Source organism: Lactuca sativa, chromosome 3 (genome assembly GCF_002870075.4).
Source record: "Lactuca sativa cultivar Salinas chromosome 3, Lsat_Salinas_v11, whole genome shotgun sequence".
NCBI classification, from domain to species: Eukaryota; Viridiplantae; Streptophyta; class Magnoliopsida; order Asterales; family Asteraceae; genus Lactuca; species Lactuca sativa.
In genome coordinates, this window is record NC_056625.2 from 298555816 (window position 1) to 298573572 (window position 17757).

A 17757-nucleotide genomic window follows, 5' to 3' on the forward strand; every position below is an offset into this window, starting at 1 on the left:
GCAACAACAAGGTAAGTTATTCTATCTTTCATTCAAGTTAAAAATTGTTCCCCATGTATGCTAGATAGGAATATAACCTTGGAATTCCACTTTTCATGATAATTAGACAAACATAGATCCAAGGTTATTAGGGTTGCATGTACACTTAGGAAGTGTTAGAATGCTCAAAACCCATCACAAATAACAATATAAGCCCAGTATAAACCACAAAAATAAGACCCTACACTCTCCCCCTTGGTTTATTGTTGGCTAGCTTTATGGTTTCACCACAAGATGAACATCAGAACCAGCTAAAGCTCCTGCCCACAAATTCTGATCAATAGTCTTCGCGATCGTGCAGTTAAAGTGTGTATGTCATGTTCACCAAGTCTCAGCAAATCTATAGGATCAACAATATGGAACTGATCCTTTTCCATCTTGATCACCAAAGAGGTTGTTGCCTCATCATATACCAAGAATTGAAGATTATTTAAAAAACCATTAGGTATAGGCTGAGAGAAAGGAATCTTTTTTGTTTTCTTTATAGGCGGCCACATAACGTTCATCATGGTTTTGTTGGTGCGCGAATCGATAACACCTTTGACATTTCTAACGAATGAGGACGCTGTCGACAGACCTGCAAAGTTATACTTCGATTTGTCTTCTAGAAATTACTTAAACTCCCAGGCATTGGGATCATTTGTAGGATTGTGAAAGGGAGCATGGACTAGCTCTGCAAGATCAACCTTAGTCCAAGAAAAAAAATCAACCTTCTTCTCATAGTATTCAATATTTCTGCTCCTCCGTTTCACAACCCGCATGTTCTTGTCAGCTTCAAATCCCCACATGTGAATACCTGAACGATCGTCGTATCTATCAGCAAATTTTCTTTTCCCAACTTCTTTGATGAACATCTGAGGTTGACCACCAGTTACATTCTGATTAGAATTCTTCATTAGAAGCATTTTATTTTTCTTTAATACACTTACTATATTTTGCTTCTCCCTTCTCTCTTCAGCTGTAGTAGGACCGGAAGACAAATATTGATCAATGTTGGAATTTGGGGCAGGTCTAACCACCACCCTCTTAGAAGTCTCAGGTGCTTTTCCACTGTCAGAACTAGATCACTTGAACTCATCACCAAAATTTCCAATCATTTTGTCTTTGAGATCAAAGTAGAAAGTTGTTAGTCCACCAAGATTAGCTTGGAGTTCTGAGATATGTTTATTCTTTTGAGAATTTTCTTGTTCTAGCTCTGAAAGTCTCACATCAACTTCTCGATTAGCAAATCCTTTTCAATTGAATCCTGCTTCAAAATCAATATCTCTTGTTTAAGCTCAGAGATAGTATGTTGTAAGTCCTCATCACCTCCTTGTTCGGAACCAATACATATACCCTTTCCTCTAGACAGAGGAATAGAATCTTGAAAGGAAAGAATCTTGGCCAACTTAATTGATGCAACATCGTGCTCTGGAGGTGGTGGAGCAGAAGAACTTCCTGAAGCAAAAGTTTCCTTATTTGCTATCAAATTAAAGTCATCGTCAAAATTAGGGCTCTAAATGTTTTGATGAACCTAGGCTGATTGAGCAATTGGGCCTTGAACATCTTCTTGAACCTGGGTTGGTTCAATGATTAGGATTTGAACATTTTCATGAACCTGTGTTGGTTCAATGATTACGCTTTGAACATTTTCATGAATCGGGGCTGGTTTAACTATACAAACTGATTGTCGTACTATCTCAGGGATAAGCACTCCCGGCCTTGGATCTCTCCATCTTCGCTTCTTTGGCATCAGTGAGGCATTTGGTTCATCTTTATCCCTCCAATATGGAGATTCAACAGTAACAAAAACTGCTTGGGGAGGCTTCCTTGCAATAGACTGTAGTTCGTTGATAAGTGCATCCATCTATTCGGGCGTTGGAATATTCGGTTTCCTGAAAATAATGATTTCAGTCTCTGTCTCAGCCGAGGTAATCACGACTTCGTTGACTGGATCCTTTAGTGGAACAAACAAATGAAATCTCATATCATCAATATCATCAGAATCATCATCATCATCATTGTTATCATCATCATCATTATTATTATTATCATCATCATCATCATCAGAGACTTCAACCGAACTACTGATATTTGACCTTGACGGTGTCATGTGTTCTTCTGCCACTATAGCAATTGGAGTATCAGAAACTTGGACACCTTCTGTCTCTGCAAAATTTCCAAATTTAACCAACTCTTTTAATCCTTGAAAGGAAACTTTGGCAGATTGTCTTGATTGCTTCATGAGCCTAATGGTGTTAGGACCCAAGGCTTTCATGTCCAAAGTATCAGAAGATCTCTTGATCTGAGGATATCTTTCATTCAGGATCATCTGAAGAAACTTGGGATACTTTAAGAACGAAGCCTTCTTCCTCCCTTGGAGATTCCTTTTCATTTCTTAAAAAACATAGTTTTAAAAGTTGTAATCCAGTTCATTGTTAATGCAACAATGGTTGTGGTTGCAGTATGACTTATCTAATCAAACCCTCTTGATATTTGCATAATTAGTCATATTTTTAGCATGCATTTTTACTCATTTTTAGCTAATTATGTGCATAATATGGACAAAAGGTACTTAATAATTCTTAAATTATGTTTTCAGTCCAAAAGGGCATGTTTGGAAGTAAAAGGAACAAGGAGAAGCAATTAGAGACCAAAGATTGAAGAAAGAAGGAATAACACACTCCTACTCGGCGAGTAAACGAGAGTACTCGGGGAGTAGACGAGAGTACTCGGCGAGTACCCAAGAAGATTCCCAAAGATAAGTCAAGACTCCTGGCAACATACGGATTGTACCTGTACTCGGCGAGTCCATGAGTCTACTCGCCGAGTAGCCCCTGTTTTGTGATAACTATAAATACCAAGCCTTTATCCGAATTGGGGGATTTTTTTCTGGCTTTTTGGAAGGTGCATCTGCGATTGAAGAACCCTTTGAGGAGCTGAGAAACCCTAGTTTTCAATCCTTTGAAGAATTAAGCCAATTTAGGTGATACATTCCACTTAATCTTAGAGATTCATCATGTTTAGCTTAGTTGAACTTGTTTTTGTGTTTGTTTTTACTGCAACTATGAACTAAATTCATTTTTGTTTCTGTTTGGGAAGACCAAGTAACTCCTATGGTTTAATTATTACTTTTTGATTGATTGTTTATTGGTGATCTATTAAATTAAGTTTGTTAAAGAACCTTATGCATTAACCACAACTATTTTCTGTTAATTGGAAGACAATTAAGCTGCATGAACATCTCTTAGTTGTTAACCTCATATGTTTATGTGAACACTTATCATATGCTTAGGAATAATGAATATGAAACTAGGATTAACAAGAGAATGGGTAAATTAATGTGTGAGCTTGTTTGAGAAACCAACAAACAAGAGGTTAATTGAAACACCAATTTGATTAACCAATTATAAATCTTATTTAATCCAAATAATTAAACTAGGGAATTAATTAGTTTAAACACTTGATCACTGCTTGAATTAATTAATTGTCTAAGGGTTAGTAGTAATGAACATGAACTTAACCACTATAGTTGGTAACCAATTGCAATTAATCTATCATAAATTCAAAATAACCATAGGAGTGAATTGGTTGAACCTAAACAGAAACATCTTTATCAAATTTGGTGAATTAGTTACTTGTTTTCGTTATTTAGTTAATTAAGTGCTTAAGTGGTGTGTTTAAGTTTCTAGTGTTGTAAAACTAGAGAAAAACCTGTTTACTTTTATTACTTGCTTAGTTGAAATTAGTTATTAGTTTAATTTCCATTCCCTAAGTTCGACACCCTACTTATCCAACTATACCACTAAAAGACAGGTTCACTGCCTTTGTGTGCTAAATTTATTAATTAAAAGTTGGAATAAAACTAGTGCATTTTACACACATCAAGTTTTTGACGCCGTTGCCGGGGAATGGTTCCAAAGTTAAATTTAATTCCTAATTTTATCGATCCTTTGTGTGAGTTTTCTTGCACAAAGTTATATTTTTCAGTAATACAGTAATTAGGCTAGGTTTTAGAAATTATTAGTTTAGTTTTAGAAGTCTTTTAATTAGCTTTAATTTTTTTAGTTGTAAACAGTCCACTCGTCGAGTGCAATCGCACCTACTCGGCGAGTTGATCGCTGTTTACAAAAGTATTTTTAATTTTTGTACTGTTTTATTTTTGTTCTTCTTACGCGTTTTTTCCTGTTTGTTTGCAGTTGTTTCATGACCCGAGGATCTGAATCACCTCTGGTCCCTCCTCTCGAAGACCCAGAATCCGCATTAAGGAGGAGCAAGGGAAAAGTCGTTGGAGAATCCGCTTCTTCAAAGAATTCTCCACTAAAGAACCTCAAGTCCATTTTCAGCAAGAAGAAGAGCAACAAATCAGGAGCATCCAGCGCCTCTTTGACAATCGAAGACCCGATTAAAGAAGACACTGAGTATGAGACCGAGGAAGAAGAAGAACATACGTACGAGCACGGATCCGATTTTGAGGATGAGTTAGCTATCATGGCTAATATCGATGAAGTCCCCATGGGGGAATGGAAGAAGAGGATGCGCGATGACACTGGCACGGGACTTGTGCAGCCCGCAATTCCCGCGACTGCTACTTTTGAGCTCAAGGGTCATATCCTAGCTTTACTTAAGGAAATCCCTTTCACTGGCAAAGATCACGAAGACGCCTACAAGCACTTGGATGAAGTTAATGATGTAGCTGATTATTTCAATGTTCCTAATGTGCTTCGGGAAACTCAGCTACTTCGCATGCTTCCGGTTACTTTGAAGGGTTCTGCAAAGGATTGGCACAAGTCACTAACCCACGGATCCATCACTACATGGGCCCAGCTGAAAGAAGAGTTCATTGATCAATTCTGCCCACCATCCAAGATATCCAAGATCAAGAAAGCCATAGCCAACTTTGAACAACAAGCTGGAGAGTCACTATATGAAGCTTGGGAGAGGTACAAGAGCTTGTTAAGGAATTGCCCACATCACAACCTCAATAGTCAGCGAGAAGTCTTCATCTTTTATGATGGAGTAAATGTTAGAACAAGGCAATTACTTGACTCGCAAGGTCCACTTACGAAGAAGGCACCTCCAGTGATAAAGCAGCTAATTGAAGAATTCTCTAAGCATTTTAGAGAATACCATAATCCAAGAAATGATGTAGCTAGGGGGTACGCCTATGCAGCTTCAAAAGACTTATCAGCAGTGATGGCCATGTTGAAAAACATGGATAGGAGGATGGACAAAATGGACCAAACGATACATGCTATACGGGTGGGGTGTGAAAACTATAATGGGCCTCATCTTACTAGAGACTGCGACTTGGATGAAAATGGCAACAAGAAGGTGCAAGTTTGTTACTCAAGTGGGGACCGATATGATGAAGATTGGCGAAAACCAAAGAAAGAGTGGATCCCTTATGAAGTGTACAAGAAGGATAAGGAGGAGATGTTCAGGCAGAAAGGAAGAGGTTTTTACCAAAAGGAGGAGCCAGAACAAGAAAGAAAACCAAGTTTGGAAGAAATGCTAACCAAATTTGTAGCTGCTTCAGAAAAGAGACATAGTGATCATGATGCTGTAATTCAAGAAACAAGGACCATGCTTAGAAACTAGCAAGCATCTATCCACAACATAGAAACACAGCTAGGGCAACTTGCTCAACAAATAAACCAAAGATCACCAGGCGAACTTCCTAGCAAAACCGAAAACAACCCACGAGGCGCGCACATAAACATAGTCACAACAAGAAGTGGGAAGATAATCACTCCTCTGGCCCCTATTTAGAATGAAGCACCAACTGAAATGCAGAAGGAAGATGAAGAAACTCAAGACAAAAGTCAAAACCTTCAATCTGCAGATCCTACTCGCTGAGTCCAGAATATGGACTCGATGAGTCCACTGCCAAATCCGAAAAATCAAATTCCTAAAAAACCCTTTCAGCCTCCAATGCCATATCCAGCCCGAGCTAAGAGAGAAAAACAGGAAGAAGAGTACCAGAAGTTTCTTGACCACATTATGGCTCTTCAAATCAACATACCCTTCATTGAAGTTGTCGCACAATTGCCGAAATATGTGAAATTCCTTAAGGAACTTCTTACAAATAGAAGGAAGATGGAGGAAGTGAAAAAGGTGGTACTTAATGAGAATTGTTCAACTGCCATGCTCAACAAACTACCAAAGAAGAAGGGTGACCCGGGAAGCTTGACTTTGCCTTGCCAATTTGGCAACTTAGCTACCACTCATGCTTTGGCTGATTCAGGAGCAAGTATGAATTTAATGCCTTATTCATTCTTCAAAAAGCTGGATCTCCCGGAACCAAGACCAATTCGTATGGCGATTCACTTAGCAAACAAGACAGTCACTTTTCCAAGAGGAATATGTGAAGACTTATTGGTCAAGGTAGACAAATTTGTATTTCCCACAGATTTCATAATTCTAGACATGGAGGCGGATCCTCAAGTCCCAATCATCCTTGGAAGACCCTTCCTCAACATGACAAGTGCTATAGTGCACATGAGAGATTCGAAGCTCACTTTGCGGGTAGGAGATGATTCGGCTACTTTTGGGGTGGATCAAGCTATGAAGCATGCAAGGAATAGTGATGACATGGCATTCTCAATTGACATGCTGGATGAATTGATGGAAGAAGGTGAAGATGAAGATTCCAGCAAGACCACCATTTTTGATGAAGAATTTGATGCTGAAAAAGACTTAATGGAGATCGAGAGGTTGTTGGAAGAAGCTGAGTATGAAGAAATATTGAAGCAATCTGAAATATCTACTCGGCGAGTAGGGCCGATCTACTCGCCGAGTCCAATCGAAGAAAAAGCAAAATTTGTGAATTCAGCTATAAACTCGCCGAGTACCTTACCTGCACTTGGTGAGTCCCTCATGCAGATTGAAAAATCATAGCTTGAATCGTTACCAGATCATTTGGAGTATGCTTTCCTCGAAGATGGTAATCAAAACCCAGTGATAATAGCATTTGACCTCTCTGAATCTGAAAAGGAAGAGGTAGTGCAAGTTTTGAAGAAGCGGAAGCGGGCCATAACATGGAGCGTAACTGACATCAAGGGGATAAGCCTCTCTTATTGTGCTCACAAGATTAACCTGGAAGAAGGAGCAAAGTAGGTTGTGCAGCACCCAAGAAGACTAAACCCAAATATGCAAGAGGTGGTCAAGAAAGAATTGGTCAAGCTTTTAGATGCGGGAATCATATATTCCATTTCCGATAGCCCGTGGGTGAGTCCGATCCAAGTGGTGCCCAAGAAAGGAGGGATGACGGTCATAGCCAACGAGAAGAATGAACTTATTCCGACACGAACGGTAACCGATTGGAGAGTGTGCATCGATTATCGTAAGTTAAACGATGCCACTCGTAAAGACCATTTTCCCTTGCCTTTTATTGATCAAATGCTAGAAAGATTATCGGGCCATAGTTATTATTGCTTTTTGGACGGGTTTTCGGGTTATTTCCAAATACCCATAGACCCAATGGACCAAGAAAAGACCACATTTACTTGCCCAAGTGGGACTTTTGCTTATCGACGCATGCCCTTTGGGTTATGCAATGCACCCGCGACATTTCAAAGGTGCATGACAACCATATTCCACGATATGGTGGAAAAATTCATGGAAGTCTTTATGGACAATTTTTCTGTCTTTAGATCTTCCTTCCATGATTGTTTCACGAATATTGACCTAATGCTTGCTAGGTGTGAAAAGACCGACTTAGTCCTTAATTGGGAAAAATGTCACTTTATGGTCAAGGAGGGTATAGTTTTAGGCCGCAAAGTTTCCAAATTGGGAATTGAGGTGGATAGGGCAAAGATTGACACCATTGCCAAATTACCCCCACCAACTAATGTGAAGGGCATAAGAAGCTTTCTAGGACACGCGGGTTTTTACCGGCGTTTTATAAAAGTTTTTTCTAAAATAACTAGACCTCTAACATAATTGCTTTTAAAGGATGAACCATTTAATTTTACTAAAGAGTGTTTAGAGGCATTTGAATTCTTAAAAGAAAAATTGACTAATGCCCCAATTATTGTTGCCCCAAATTGGGATTTACCGTTTGAAATAATGTGTGATGCTAGTGATTTTGCATTAGGAGCTGTCCTTGGTCAAAGGGTTGATAAGCACTTTCGACCCATATATTGTGCTAGCAAAACTCTAAATCCGGCCCAAGAGAATTACACCACCACTGAAAAAGAATTATTAGCTGTGGTGTATGCCTTTGATAAATTCCGTCCTTATTTGGTTTTATCCAAAAAAACTGTTTTTACTGACCACTCTGCTATCAAGTATTTGTTTGCCAAACAGGATGCCAAGCCAAGATTGATACGATGGGTTCTACTTCTTCAAGAGTTTAATATCGAGATACGCGACAAGAAAGGAATGGAGAATGTAGCAGCCGACCATTTATCGAGGCTAGAAAACCCGCAATTGCAAGAAGATAAAGTTGGAGATGACTTCCCGGACGAGTACATTATGGTGACCGCGGGAGAAGAGCCATGGTTCGTAGATATATCTAATTACTTAGCTACCAAATACATCCCAAAAGATTTTAGCAGTCAAAAAAAGAAGAAATTCTTTTCTGAATTAAAGTATTACTTTTGGGATGAGCCATACCTCTTCCGAAGCTGTGCGGATGGGATCATACGAAGATGCGTGTTCGGGAAGGAAAGCCGAGAGATTTTGGAGCATTATCATAGCGGGCCCACGGGTGGTCATCATGGAGCACATTACACTGCTAAGAAGATCTTTGACATTAGGTTTTATTGGCCCACGATTTTTAAAGATGCAGCCCAATTTGTCAAAGAATGTGATGCATGTCAAAGAGCGGGAAACATTTCATCCTGAAATGCAATGCCACAACAAAGTATTCAAGTGTGCGAAGTATTTGATGTGTGGGGTATCGATTTCATGGGACCATTTCCCATGTCCAAAGGCAACAAGTACATTTTAGTGGCGGTAGATTATGTATCCAAGTGGGCGGAGGCACAAGCTTTGCCAACTTGTCACAACTGTAAATTTTGAGCCATGTAATCTATACATTCAAGTTAATGTGAATCAAAAACTTCAATCAAATACATCATGCAAGTACTACAAATAGTCATCAAACAATTGGAGACCCTAGAAGTTCTTATTAAGTCTAATTTAGGCTAGAACTTCCTTATTGGATCCAAATGGGCCAATAAGCTTCCAATTAGACTATCATGGGCTTAGAGCCCTAATTGGACTCTAATTGGACCCACACTTATTTATTTTAACATCTTAGGCCATGTTGGGCCTAGAATGAAATGGATTAAGAGCTTTGGTACATGAGAAACCTAAAACTAGTTCAAGAAAAACATAAAAATCCTACTACATTCTCTTAAGCTTAAAACACACCCTAATTAACACTAATATTGGGCTTAGGAGCAAAAAGCCCAAAAATCTTTTTTTCTTCCTTCCCATTCTCGGCCCAAGGCCCAAACCCAAGAAGGAGTTGACTTTCAAGTGACACCTCATCTTTACCCATAGGATATCCATGCATTTTTCTCATTTCTCCATGCATTTCACTTCAAAGATCACTTCCATTCTTCCCTCTCCCTCCCCATTCTTGTTTTGGCCGAGAGCATCACCACACACACACAAAACACTCACAAACTCTCTCTAAAATTCACTCAAGACTTCTTCCTCTTCCCTCTCCAAAATCTCGAGTTCTAGGAAGCTTTCAAGAGGAAATCTCTACAATATTCTTCATCTAAGGTAAGATTATGCATAGATCTATGGTTTAAATTCTTTTGTTATCAAAATCCTTCCCTAATCTATACAAAAATCGTGATCTTACACCCTAGAATCATCTCAAAACTCAAGATCTTCATCAAAGGGAGCCAAGGCCAAAAACACTTCATTCTTCTTCCATCTTTTCTTCCAAAAACCGAGTCAACACCCCAAGGTGAGCTTCATACCCCCTATTTTCTGTTTTTATAAGTTTTGTGGGGGGGGGGGGGGGGAATACAAGTGAAAGTGTAGATCTATATGTGTTTTGTATGCCTTGTATGATTTCCATGCTTATATGTATGCTTTTATGTGTTTTTATGTTGGATCTAGCCTTAAAACCCATCAAAACCGAGATACATCTTGTGTTAAATGATTTTAGCTTCAAATATATTTCTAAACACAAAGTGCTTCAAGAAAAATGGCTAAGTGGTTTAGTAATAATTTTCTTTGGGTTAAAAACACAAATTTTGGGCCTAAAATGTGAAAAATGCAAAAATAAGGGCCCAAATTGACATTTCACAGATTCTGATGGATGAAGTGTGCCAAAACAGTTTCTATAAATAAATTTCTGGAAATATACTCATTTAGGGGATTAAAAACATAAATTCCAAGCTTAATGGGCTAAAAATGAAAATTTCGGCCCAATAAGGCCCATTATGCGAATTTTTCTGTTTTGGAGGGCCAAAACTGTAACTTTCTGTAAAACAGTGGACTATAAGTGTTCCAAATCCTTTTCAAAGGTTTAAAATGCTTTTTAAATTTAAAAAGGACCAAAGTTGCAAAATTTTTCCAATTTGGGCCAAAATTGTCAAAATTGCGAAAAGATGGGCTAAAACCGAGAAAAACTGCATTTTCAGGGACTTAAACTGTTTTCTATGAAAAATATGCTGAAAAATATTAATTTCAATAATTTTTGGTGTTAAAATGTCAAGAAAAATAGTTTAAGGACCAAACCGGGAAGTATTTAATAAAAAGGGTTGAAAATGTAAATTTTACAAATAATGAGGGGCTGAAAACAGAAACATTTCAAGGCTAATTCAATATGTACAATTTGATCAAGTAATGACACCTCGAATATCAACGAAATACAACTCATTACAATACCAAAAGTCGTTGTTAAACGAATTGGCTCGGTCTCGAGCCAATGGAAATCTACAACTACTAACTCTTCGACACTACGAATCATACAAGTAACGTTTGGTAATACATAAACATGCGAGTGTGCACAGACGTCTACGCACCATCTTTGGGCCCCACAAGTGTAAAATCTTGTTCGTTGAGCCTAGCTAGCCCAATGACCTGATCTTAAGGCCCGAAGACATTTTTTTTACGGAGTGTTGGGTTTTACCGATCCGACACAACGTAAATGGACTTTCAATGGCTTGTATACTACTGGTCCCCAAGGGTCCTTTGGTATTGCTAGTAAAGTCTACATTTCATGCGAGGCGGGTCGGGGACCCCTCGTACATTTTATCCCCAACCGGCTAATGGAGTTACCGGGGTCTTCGTGACCTCTTTCTCTTCGGATGTGGGACTACACCTAGTCAGGGCGATTGGATAACGTGATTAGTACGGACGACGCCTTCGGGTTCGTTAGTATAACTATAAACTGGGCGTTTGTGTAATGCGGGTTTGTAGTAAATAATCATGCTCGAGAACCTTCCAACGTCGCCCGGGACTGACACTATACGCTATGCAATGGTTTCAATGTAACATCACGTAATTCAAGGAACTAGGAGAACATCGGGTTTTCCTAGGGTTTTCAACACGTACAAATTTGAAATGCATACATATTCAATGAACATTTTTTTTTACAAGTATAGAAACAAACAAGCATACCTATGGATCTTCACAAATGTTTTCAAAAGCTTATCTTTTCAGAAAATATCGGATTTTCTGGTGGTTTTTCAAACAATACAAACATTCGATTTCAAACACTACTTATGAACTCACCAACATTTCATATGTTGACGTTTTTCAAAATACTTGTATTCTCAGGGAACCAGTGAATCAAGGGAAATCATATTCAGTGACGGTTGCAGTTTATTTTGTATGAATTGAACAAATTAATTTTTGGGAAATGTAATGTTTAAACAATGTATGATATGTAAACACTACTGGTTGTACTATGTTGATGAATGGTGACGAATGTTGTTATGTTTCATATATATTCAATGTTATGGTATTCAATTGAGTCACGACAGCCCCCGGACGTTTCCGCCGTCTGGTTCGGGGGTGTGACAGGTTGGTATCAGAGCTTTGTTTATAGTGAACTAGCATGTCGAGCCATACATTGATATGCAACTATAAACCAAAAGAGGGACTAACATAACTCTGAACAGAACAAGTAAATAAAACACACTTGCTTGCATTAGGAATAAAGATCCAACGCTGAATCAAACACCATAATGCTGGTATCCCGGTTAACTCGGGAGTGTTCTTAGTGATACCAAGGAGTGAATGTAGCCTGATCAACTACATTCTCTCCAAGGTAAAACTAACACATGTCTTGATGAGATCGGAATAGCCAGGGAACCTAAAAATTATACCCTCTATCACCCAAAAAGAGAATAATTGCTTAGCCTGTGTAATAGTCATAGTACCCTAGGAATAATGTAGCATAATTACGTACTCGCGCAGACAGCATGGCTGGTTTTCATCACCCTGGAGACCCCTACTTCCCTAATCAGGGAAACAACGGGTGGCTAGAGGAGGAGGAGGAGCCCGAGGAGGAGCAGCAGGGTATCCAGTTTCATCAGGCCTTAGTAGCTCACGGGATGCTTGTGGATGAGCCAGAAGGGAATCCAGGCGAAGCACGCGATGTCGGACCCGACGGATACGTAGACACTGACTACGAATTTGGAGAGCTCGACGATGACGACGAAGACGGCCGGGTCGGGGACCAGGACCCCATCCCGCCATGCGAGGACGAGGCACAACCAGATCACCCTGCCCCACCAGTGAACCCCCCAAGAGAGAACCGTTCCCTCGAAGATGAGATCGCTGCACTGCGACAACAGCTGTATGCTATGGAGGCTCGGGCAGTGCAAGCAGAGCATGAGAGGGATGAGGTTATAGGAGACATGGCAGAGATGGCGCAGCTACTGGCACAACATTTCGGCATATGACTTCGGCACCACCTCCTGACGCAGCTCATCGCGGTTAGGGATAGACTTATCATAGTAGGTTACTAGGAACTATGTTATGTACTCCGGCTCTATGTTTAAGTGACTACACTACTCATGGAGCCGTTATGCTGTCGGAATAGTGTTACTTATGTATGCTCCTACGAGCAAATTTTCTTGTACTAAATGCGGATAATATTAATAAACTTTTGTGTGTTTTGCTAAATTACTCTCAGTTGCTATGTGTTGAGACATTATGATTGCATGCTTGATGATAGTGATGTTTAGCTTCGCACCATACACCTAGTTAGTAGAGTCGCCACCTCACAGAAACCACGTACACTCAACATCTTTCCGTTTCATGACAGAAAGATGCCTCGCCCAGCTACTCGTGGAAATCCCGAACCAACCCCGCCGGAAGTTGACTCCACTGCTTTCCAGGCAGCCGTGTCTGCTGCAGTCACAGCGGCTATGGCACAACTTCACCGAGGGAACAACGGAGGAGGTAACGGGCAAGGATCCGGAAGTTCGAACAACGGGACGAACCAAGGACTCACTAAAACGTGCACCTACAAGGATTTTGCGAACGCTAAACCCCGAACTTTCAACGGTACCGGAGGAGTGATCGCCCTAAAGCGATGGATCGAGAAGGTAGAGTCAGTATTCGAGATATGCGAGTGCCCCGAGCAAATGAAAGTGAAGTTCGCGGCCTGCACTTTTGTGGACCAAGCACTCACTTGGTGGAATGGTCATGTGGAAGCTATGACACTCCCTGTCGCCAACTCTATTCCCTGGGCAGAGATGAAAGAGATGTTGACGGCTGAGTACTGCCCCCGAGGCGAAATACAGAAGATGGAGCAGGAACTATGGAATCTCACGGTGCAGAATGGGAACATCGATGCTTACATATCGAGATTCAGCGAACTATCTCTGTTGTGCCCGGGTATGATCACATCAGAGGGGAAGAAGATTGAACGATTCATTTGGGGACTGACATCCCCCATTCAAGGGAATGTGATAGCTGCGAACCCTGAAACTTTTGACAGTGCGAAGAGATTGGCAAAGAGGCTATATGATCATAACCACAAAAAGGGCGAGAAACCGGTAGAGACTGAGAAGAAGAAGGAGAGCGATGGTAAGAAAGGATGGAACAACAAGAGGAAGGGGCGTCAAGGTCCCGAGACCTCTAAAAAGCAGCAAACGGTGGCAGTTCACGCTGTCACTGCGCCGGTACCAGTCACATCACATGCTCCAGCCTCAGCTGCTTCAAATACTTCAAGACCCTATTCCGGCAATCATCCCAAATGCAACAAGTGCGGTTTCCATCACCAAGGAGAATGTAGGGAGTTCCATTGCACCAGTTGCAACCGAAGGGGACACACTGCAAAGTTCTGCAGGACTTATCCTTCTCAGAACCAGAGTCAGGGAAACAACCAGAACAACAACAACAACCACCGCAATACCAACAATACCAATGCCGGCAGCAACAACGCAGGGCCTAGCCACACCTGTTTCGGGTATGGGAGGACGGGACATTTCCGTCGAGACTGCCCTAACAACAACAACAACTCAGGAAACAGAGGAGCAGGAAGAATGCTGACTATGGGTCAGAGTGATGCAGTTCAGGACCCCGCAGTTGTGACCGGTACGTTCCTCCTAAACCACACTTATGCATGCATCTTATTTGATACCGGAGCGGAGCGAAGTTTCGTAAGCGAGAAGTTTAAACATTTATTAAAACAACAACCCCAAAAGCTAAATGAAACCTATACGGTGGAAATGGCCAATGGGAAGACCGAATCCACTAGGGAAATCTACGCTGGATGCACCCTAACCCTTAACCAACACGTCATACGAATAGATCTGATGCCAGTGTCAATTAGGAGTTTCGATGTGATTATCGGCATGGATTGGTTAAGCTCCCACCATGCTGAGATTATGTGCCACGAGAAGGCCGTTCGCCTACGTCTCCCGAATCACGAAACCCTAGTAATTTACGGAGACAAACCTAGCACGAATCTCCGCCTTATCTCGTGCATCAAAGCACAGAAACACCTGCGAAAGAACAACTTAGCGTTCTTGGCCCACATAGTGGACAAGACCAAAGAAGAAACTAAACTCCAAGACATTCCGGTAGCGTGTGAATTTCCGGACGTGTTTCCCGAAGATCTTCCAGGAGTACCCCCAGAGAGACAGGTTGAGTTCCGAATCGACCTCGTCCCAGGAGCAACTCCTCTCGCTAAATCACCATACCGACTGGCTCCTGCTGAAATGCAGGAATTGTCCAGCCAACTCAGTGAGCTTCTGGACAAGGGATTTATCCGACCTAGCTACTCGCCGTGGGGAGCTCCGGTGCTCTTTGTCAAGAAGAAGGACGGATCTTTCAGAATGTGCATCGATTACAGAGAGTTGAATAAACTCACTGTTAAAAACCGCTACCCACTCCCACGAATCGATGATCTATTCGACCAGCTCCAAGGGGCTAGCTATTTTTCTAAAATAGATCTACGGTCCGGATACCATCAACTCAAGGTCCGAAAAGAAGACATTCCTAAAACCGCTTTCCGAACCCGCTATGGACATTATGAATTCGTCGTAATGCCCTTCGGTCTAACAAATGCACCTGCCGCATTTATGGACCTAATGAATCGAATCTGTCGACCGTTCCTGGACAACTTCGTCATTGTGTTTATCGATGACATCCTCGTCTATTCTCGAAACAAAGAGGAGCATGGTCGTCATCTCCGACAAATTTTAGAGACTCTGCGCACGGAAAGGCTTTACGCCAAACTCTCTAAGTGTGAATTTTGGCTACGGAGCGTGAATTTTCTAGGTCACGTAGTTAGCCAAGATGGAATTCATGTGGATCCCTCTAAGGTCAAAGCTGTGGAAGGATGGGCAACTCCGACTACGCCCACGGAAATTCGTCAGTTCTTAGGCCTAGCAGGCTACTATAGGAGATTCATCCAAAACTTCTCTAAAATCGCCAAGCCACTTACCTTACTTACGCAAAAGAGTGTGCCATTCAGGTGGACAGACCGACAAGAGATTGCGTTTCGAGCCTTGAAGCAAGCTCTTTGTAGCGCTCCTGTACTATCTCTACCCGAAGGAACGGAGGATTTTGTAGTTTACTGTGACGCGTCAAATCAGGGCTTAGGTTGCGTTCTCATGCAACGTGGAAGAGTAATAGCATATGCGTCCCGCCAACTAAAGACGCACGAAGTAAATTACACGACCCATGACCTAGAACTGGGAGCCGTGGTCTTCGCCCTGAAAATTTGGAGGAACTACCTGTACGGCACAAAGTGCACCATCTTTACAGACCACAAAAGCCTCCAGCACATCTTGAATCAGAAGGATCTGAACATGAGACAACGAAGATGGGTGGAGTTGTTAAACGACTACGAATGCGAGATCAAGTACCATCCAGGCAAGGCCAACGTGGTAGCTGACGCATTAAGTCGGAAGGAGTACACAAACCGCCGTACGAAAACGCACTCGATAACCATTCAGTCTCATCTGACCACTCAAATTGCATCAGTCCAGGCAGAGGCTATGAAAGCGGAAAATAGAACTAGCGAGGCATTACGCGGAATGGAGAAGAACCTGGAAGTCAAAGAGAATGGGGTATACTACTTCATGAACCGTATTTGGGTTCCAAAAACCGGAGGATTCAGGGAGATCGTTATGAAGGAAGCCCACAAGACACGATACTCCATTCATCCTGGTTCGGACAAGATGTATTTGGACATTAAGCAGCACTATTGGTGGCCTAACATGAAGGCGGAAATTGCAACTTATGTTAGTAAGTGCCTTACGTGTGCCAAAGTAAAAGTGGAATACCAGAAACCTTCCGGATTGTTACAGCAACCGGCAATCCCTGAGTGGAAATGGGAGGGGATTTCTATGGACTTCGTGACCAAGCTGCCCAAGACGTCGGACGGATTGGACACCATATGGGTAATAATCGACCGACTGACGAAATCTGCCCATTTCCTGCCCATCAAAGAGTCCTACAAGATGGAGAGGCTGACGCGTTTGTACCTACGAGAGATTGTAAGACTTCATGGAGTGCCAAAATCCATCATCTCAGATAGGGACAGTAGGTTCACGTCACGCTTTTGGCAGTCGCTCCACAAGGCAATGGGAACTCATCTTGATATGAGCACCGCGTATCACCCACAGACGGACGGTCAAAGCGAACGAACCATTCAGACGCTTGAAGACATGCTTCGTGCATGTGTGATAGACTTCGGAAAGTCTTGGGATACCCACCTACCGTTGATCGAGTTTTCATATAACAATAGTTATCATTCGAGCATTAAGGTGGCCCCTTTCGAAGCACTGTACGGGCGTAAATGTAGATCACCGTTATGTTGGGCTGAAGTAGGTGACACCCAGCTAGCAAGAACCCATACGTCGGATAGGGCAATGACAGGACCGGAAATCATTCGCGAGACCACAGAAAAGATTGTCCAGATCAAAGCTCGATTACAGGCATCGCGTGACCGGCAAAAGAGCTACGCTGATAAACGGCGAAAGCCCTTAGAGTTCCAGGTCGGTGATCGAGTATTGTTGAAGGTCTCACCCTGGAAAGGAGTTATACGTTTCGGAAAACGAGGAAAGCTAAACCCACGGTACATTGGACCTTTCGAAATCGTCGCCCGCATAGGTCCGGTAGCCTACAGACTACAACTACCCCCGGAGCTAAACGGTGTGCACCCCGTGTTTCATGTTTCTAATCTGAAAAAGTGCCTATCAGATGAAACCCTTGTCATTCCTCTTGACGAAATCGAAATCAATGAGAATCTCCTGTTCGTCGAAGAGCCAATCGAAATCATGGACAGGGAGGTGAAGC

The 17757-nt window shown here is 41.7% G+C and overlaps 1 protein-coding gene and 1 non-coding gene across 2 annotated transcripts; one reads left to right on the top strand and one right to left on the bottom strand.

Moving 5' to 3' along the window:
• Nucleotides 1-4893: 4893 nt before the first annotated feature.
• On the bottom strand, nt 4894-5000 carry LOC111921653 (small nucleolar RNA R71). Its single transcript, XR_002860243.1, has one exon. It is a non-coding gene; the product is annotated as a small nucleolar RNA R71 (small nucleolar RNA).
• Nucleotides 5001-5952: 952 nt separating this feature from the next.
• On the top strand, nt 5953-7137 carry LOC128132958 (uncharacterized). Its single transcript, XM_052769977.1, has 2 exons — nt 5953-6795; nt 6919-7137. The coding sequence occupies exons 1-2, from the start codon at nt 5953-5955 to the stop codon at nt 7135-7137; spliced, it is 1062 nt and encodes a 353-aa protein (XP_052625937.1).
• Nucleotides 7138-17757: the final 10620 nt, after the last annotated feature.

Coding starts and splice junctions, on each gene's coding strand:
- LOC128132958 (XM_052769977.1), top strand. CDS start 5,953: ATGCCATATCCAGCCCGAGCTAAGAGAGAAAAACAGGAAGAAGAGTAC. Junction 6,796..6,918: donor CTGAAATATCTACTCGGCGA/GTAGGGCCGATC, acceptor GAAAAATCATAG/CTTGAATCGTTACCAGATCA.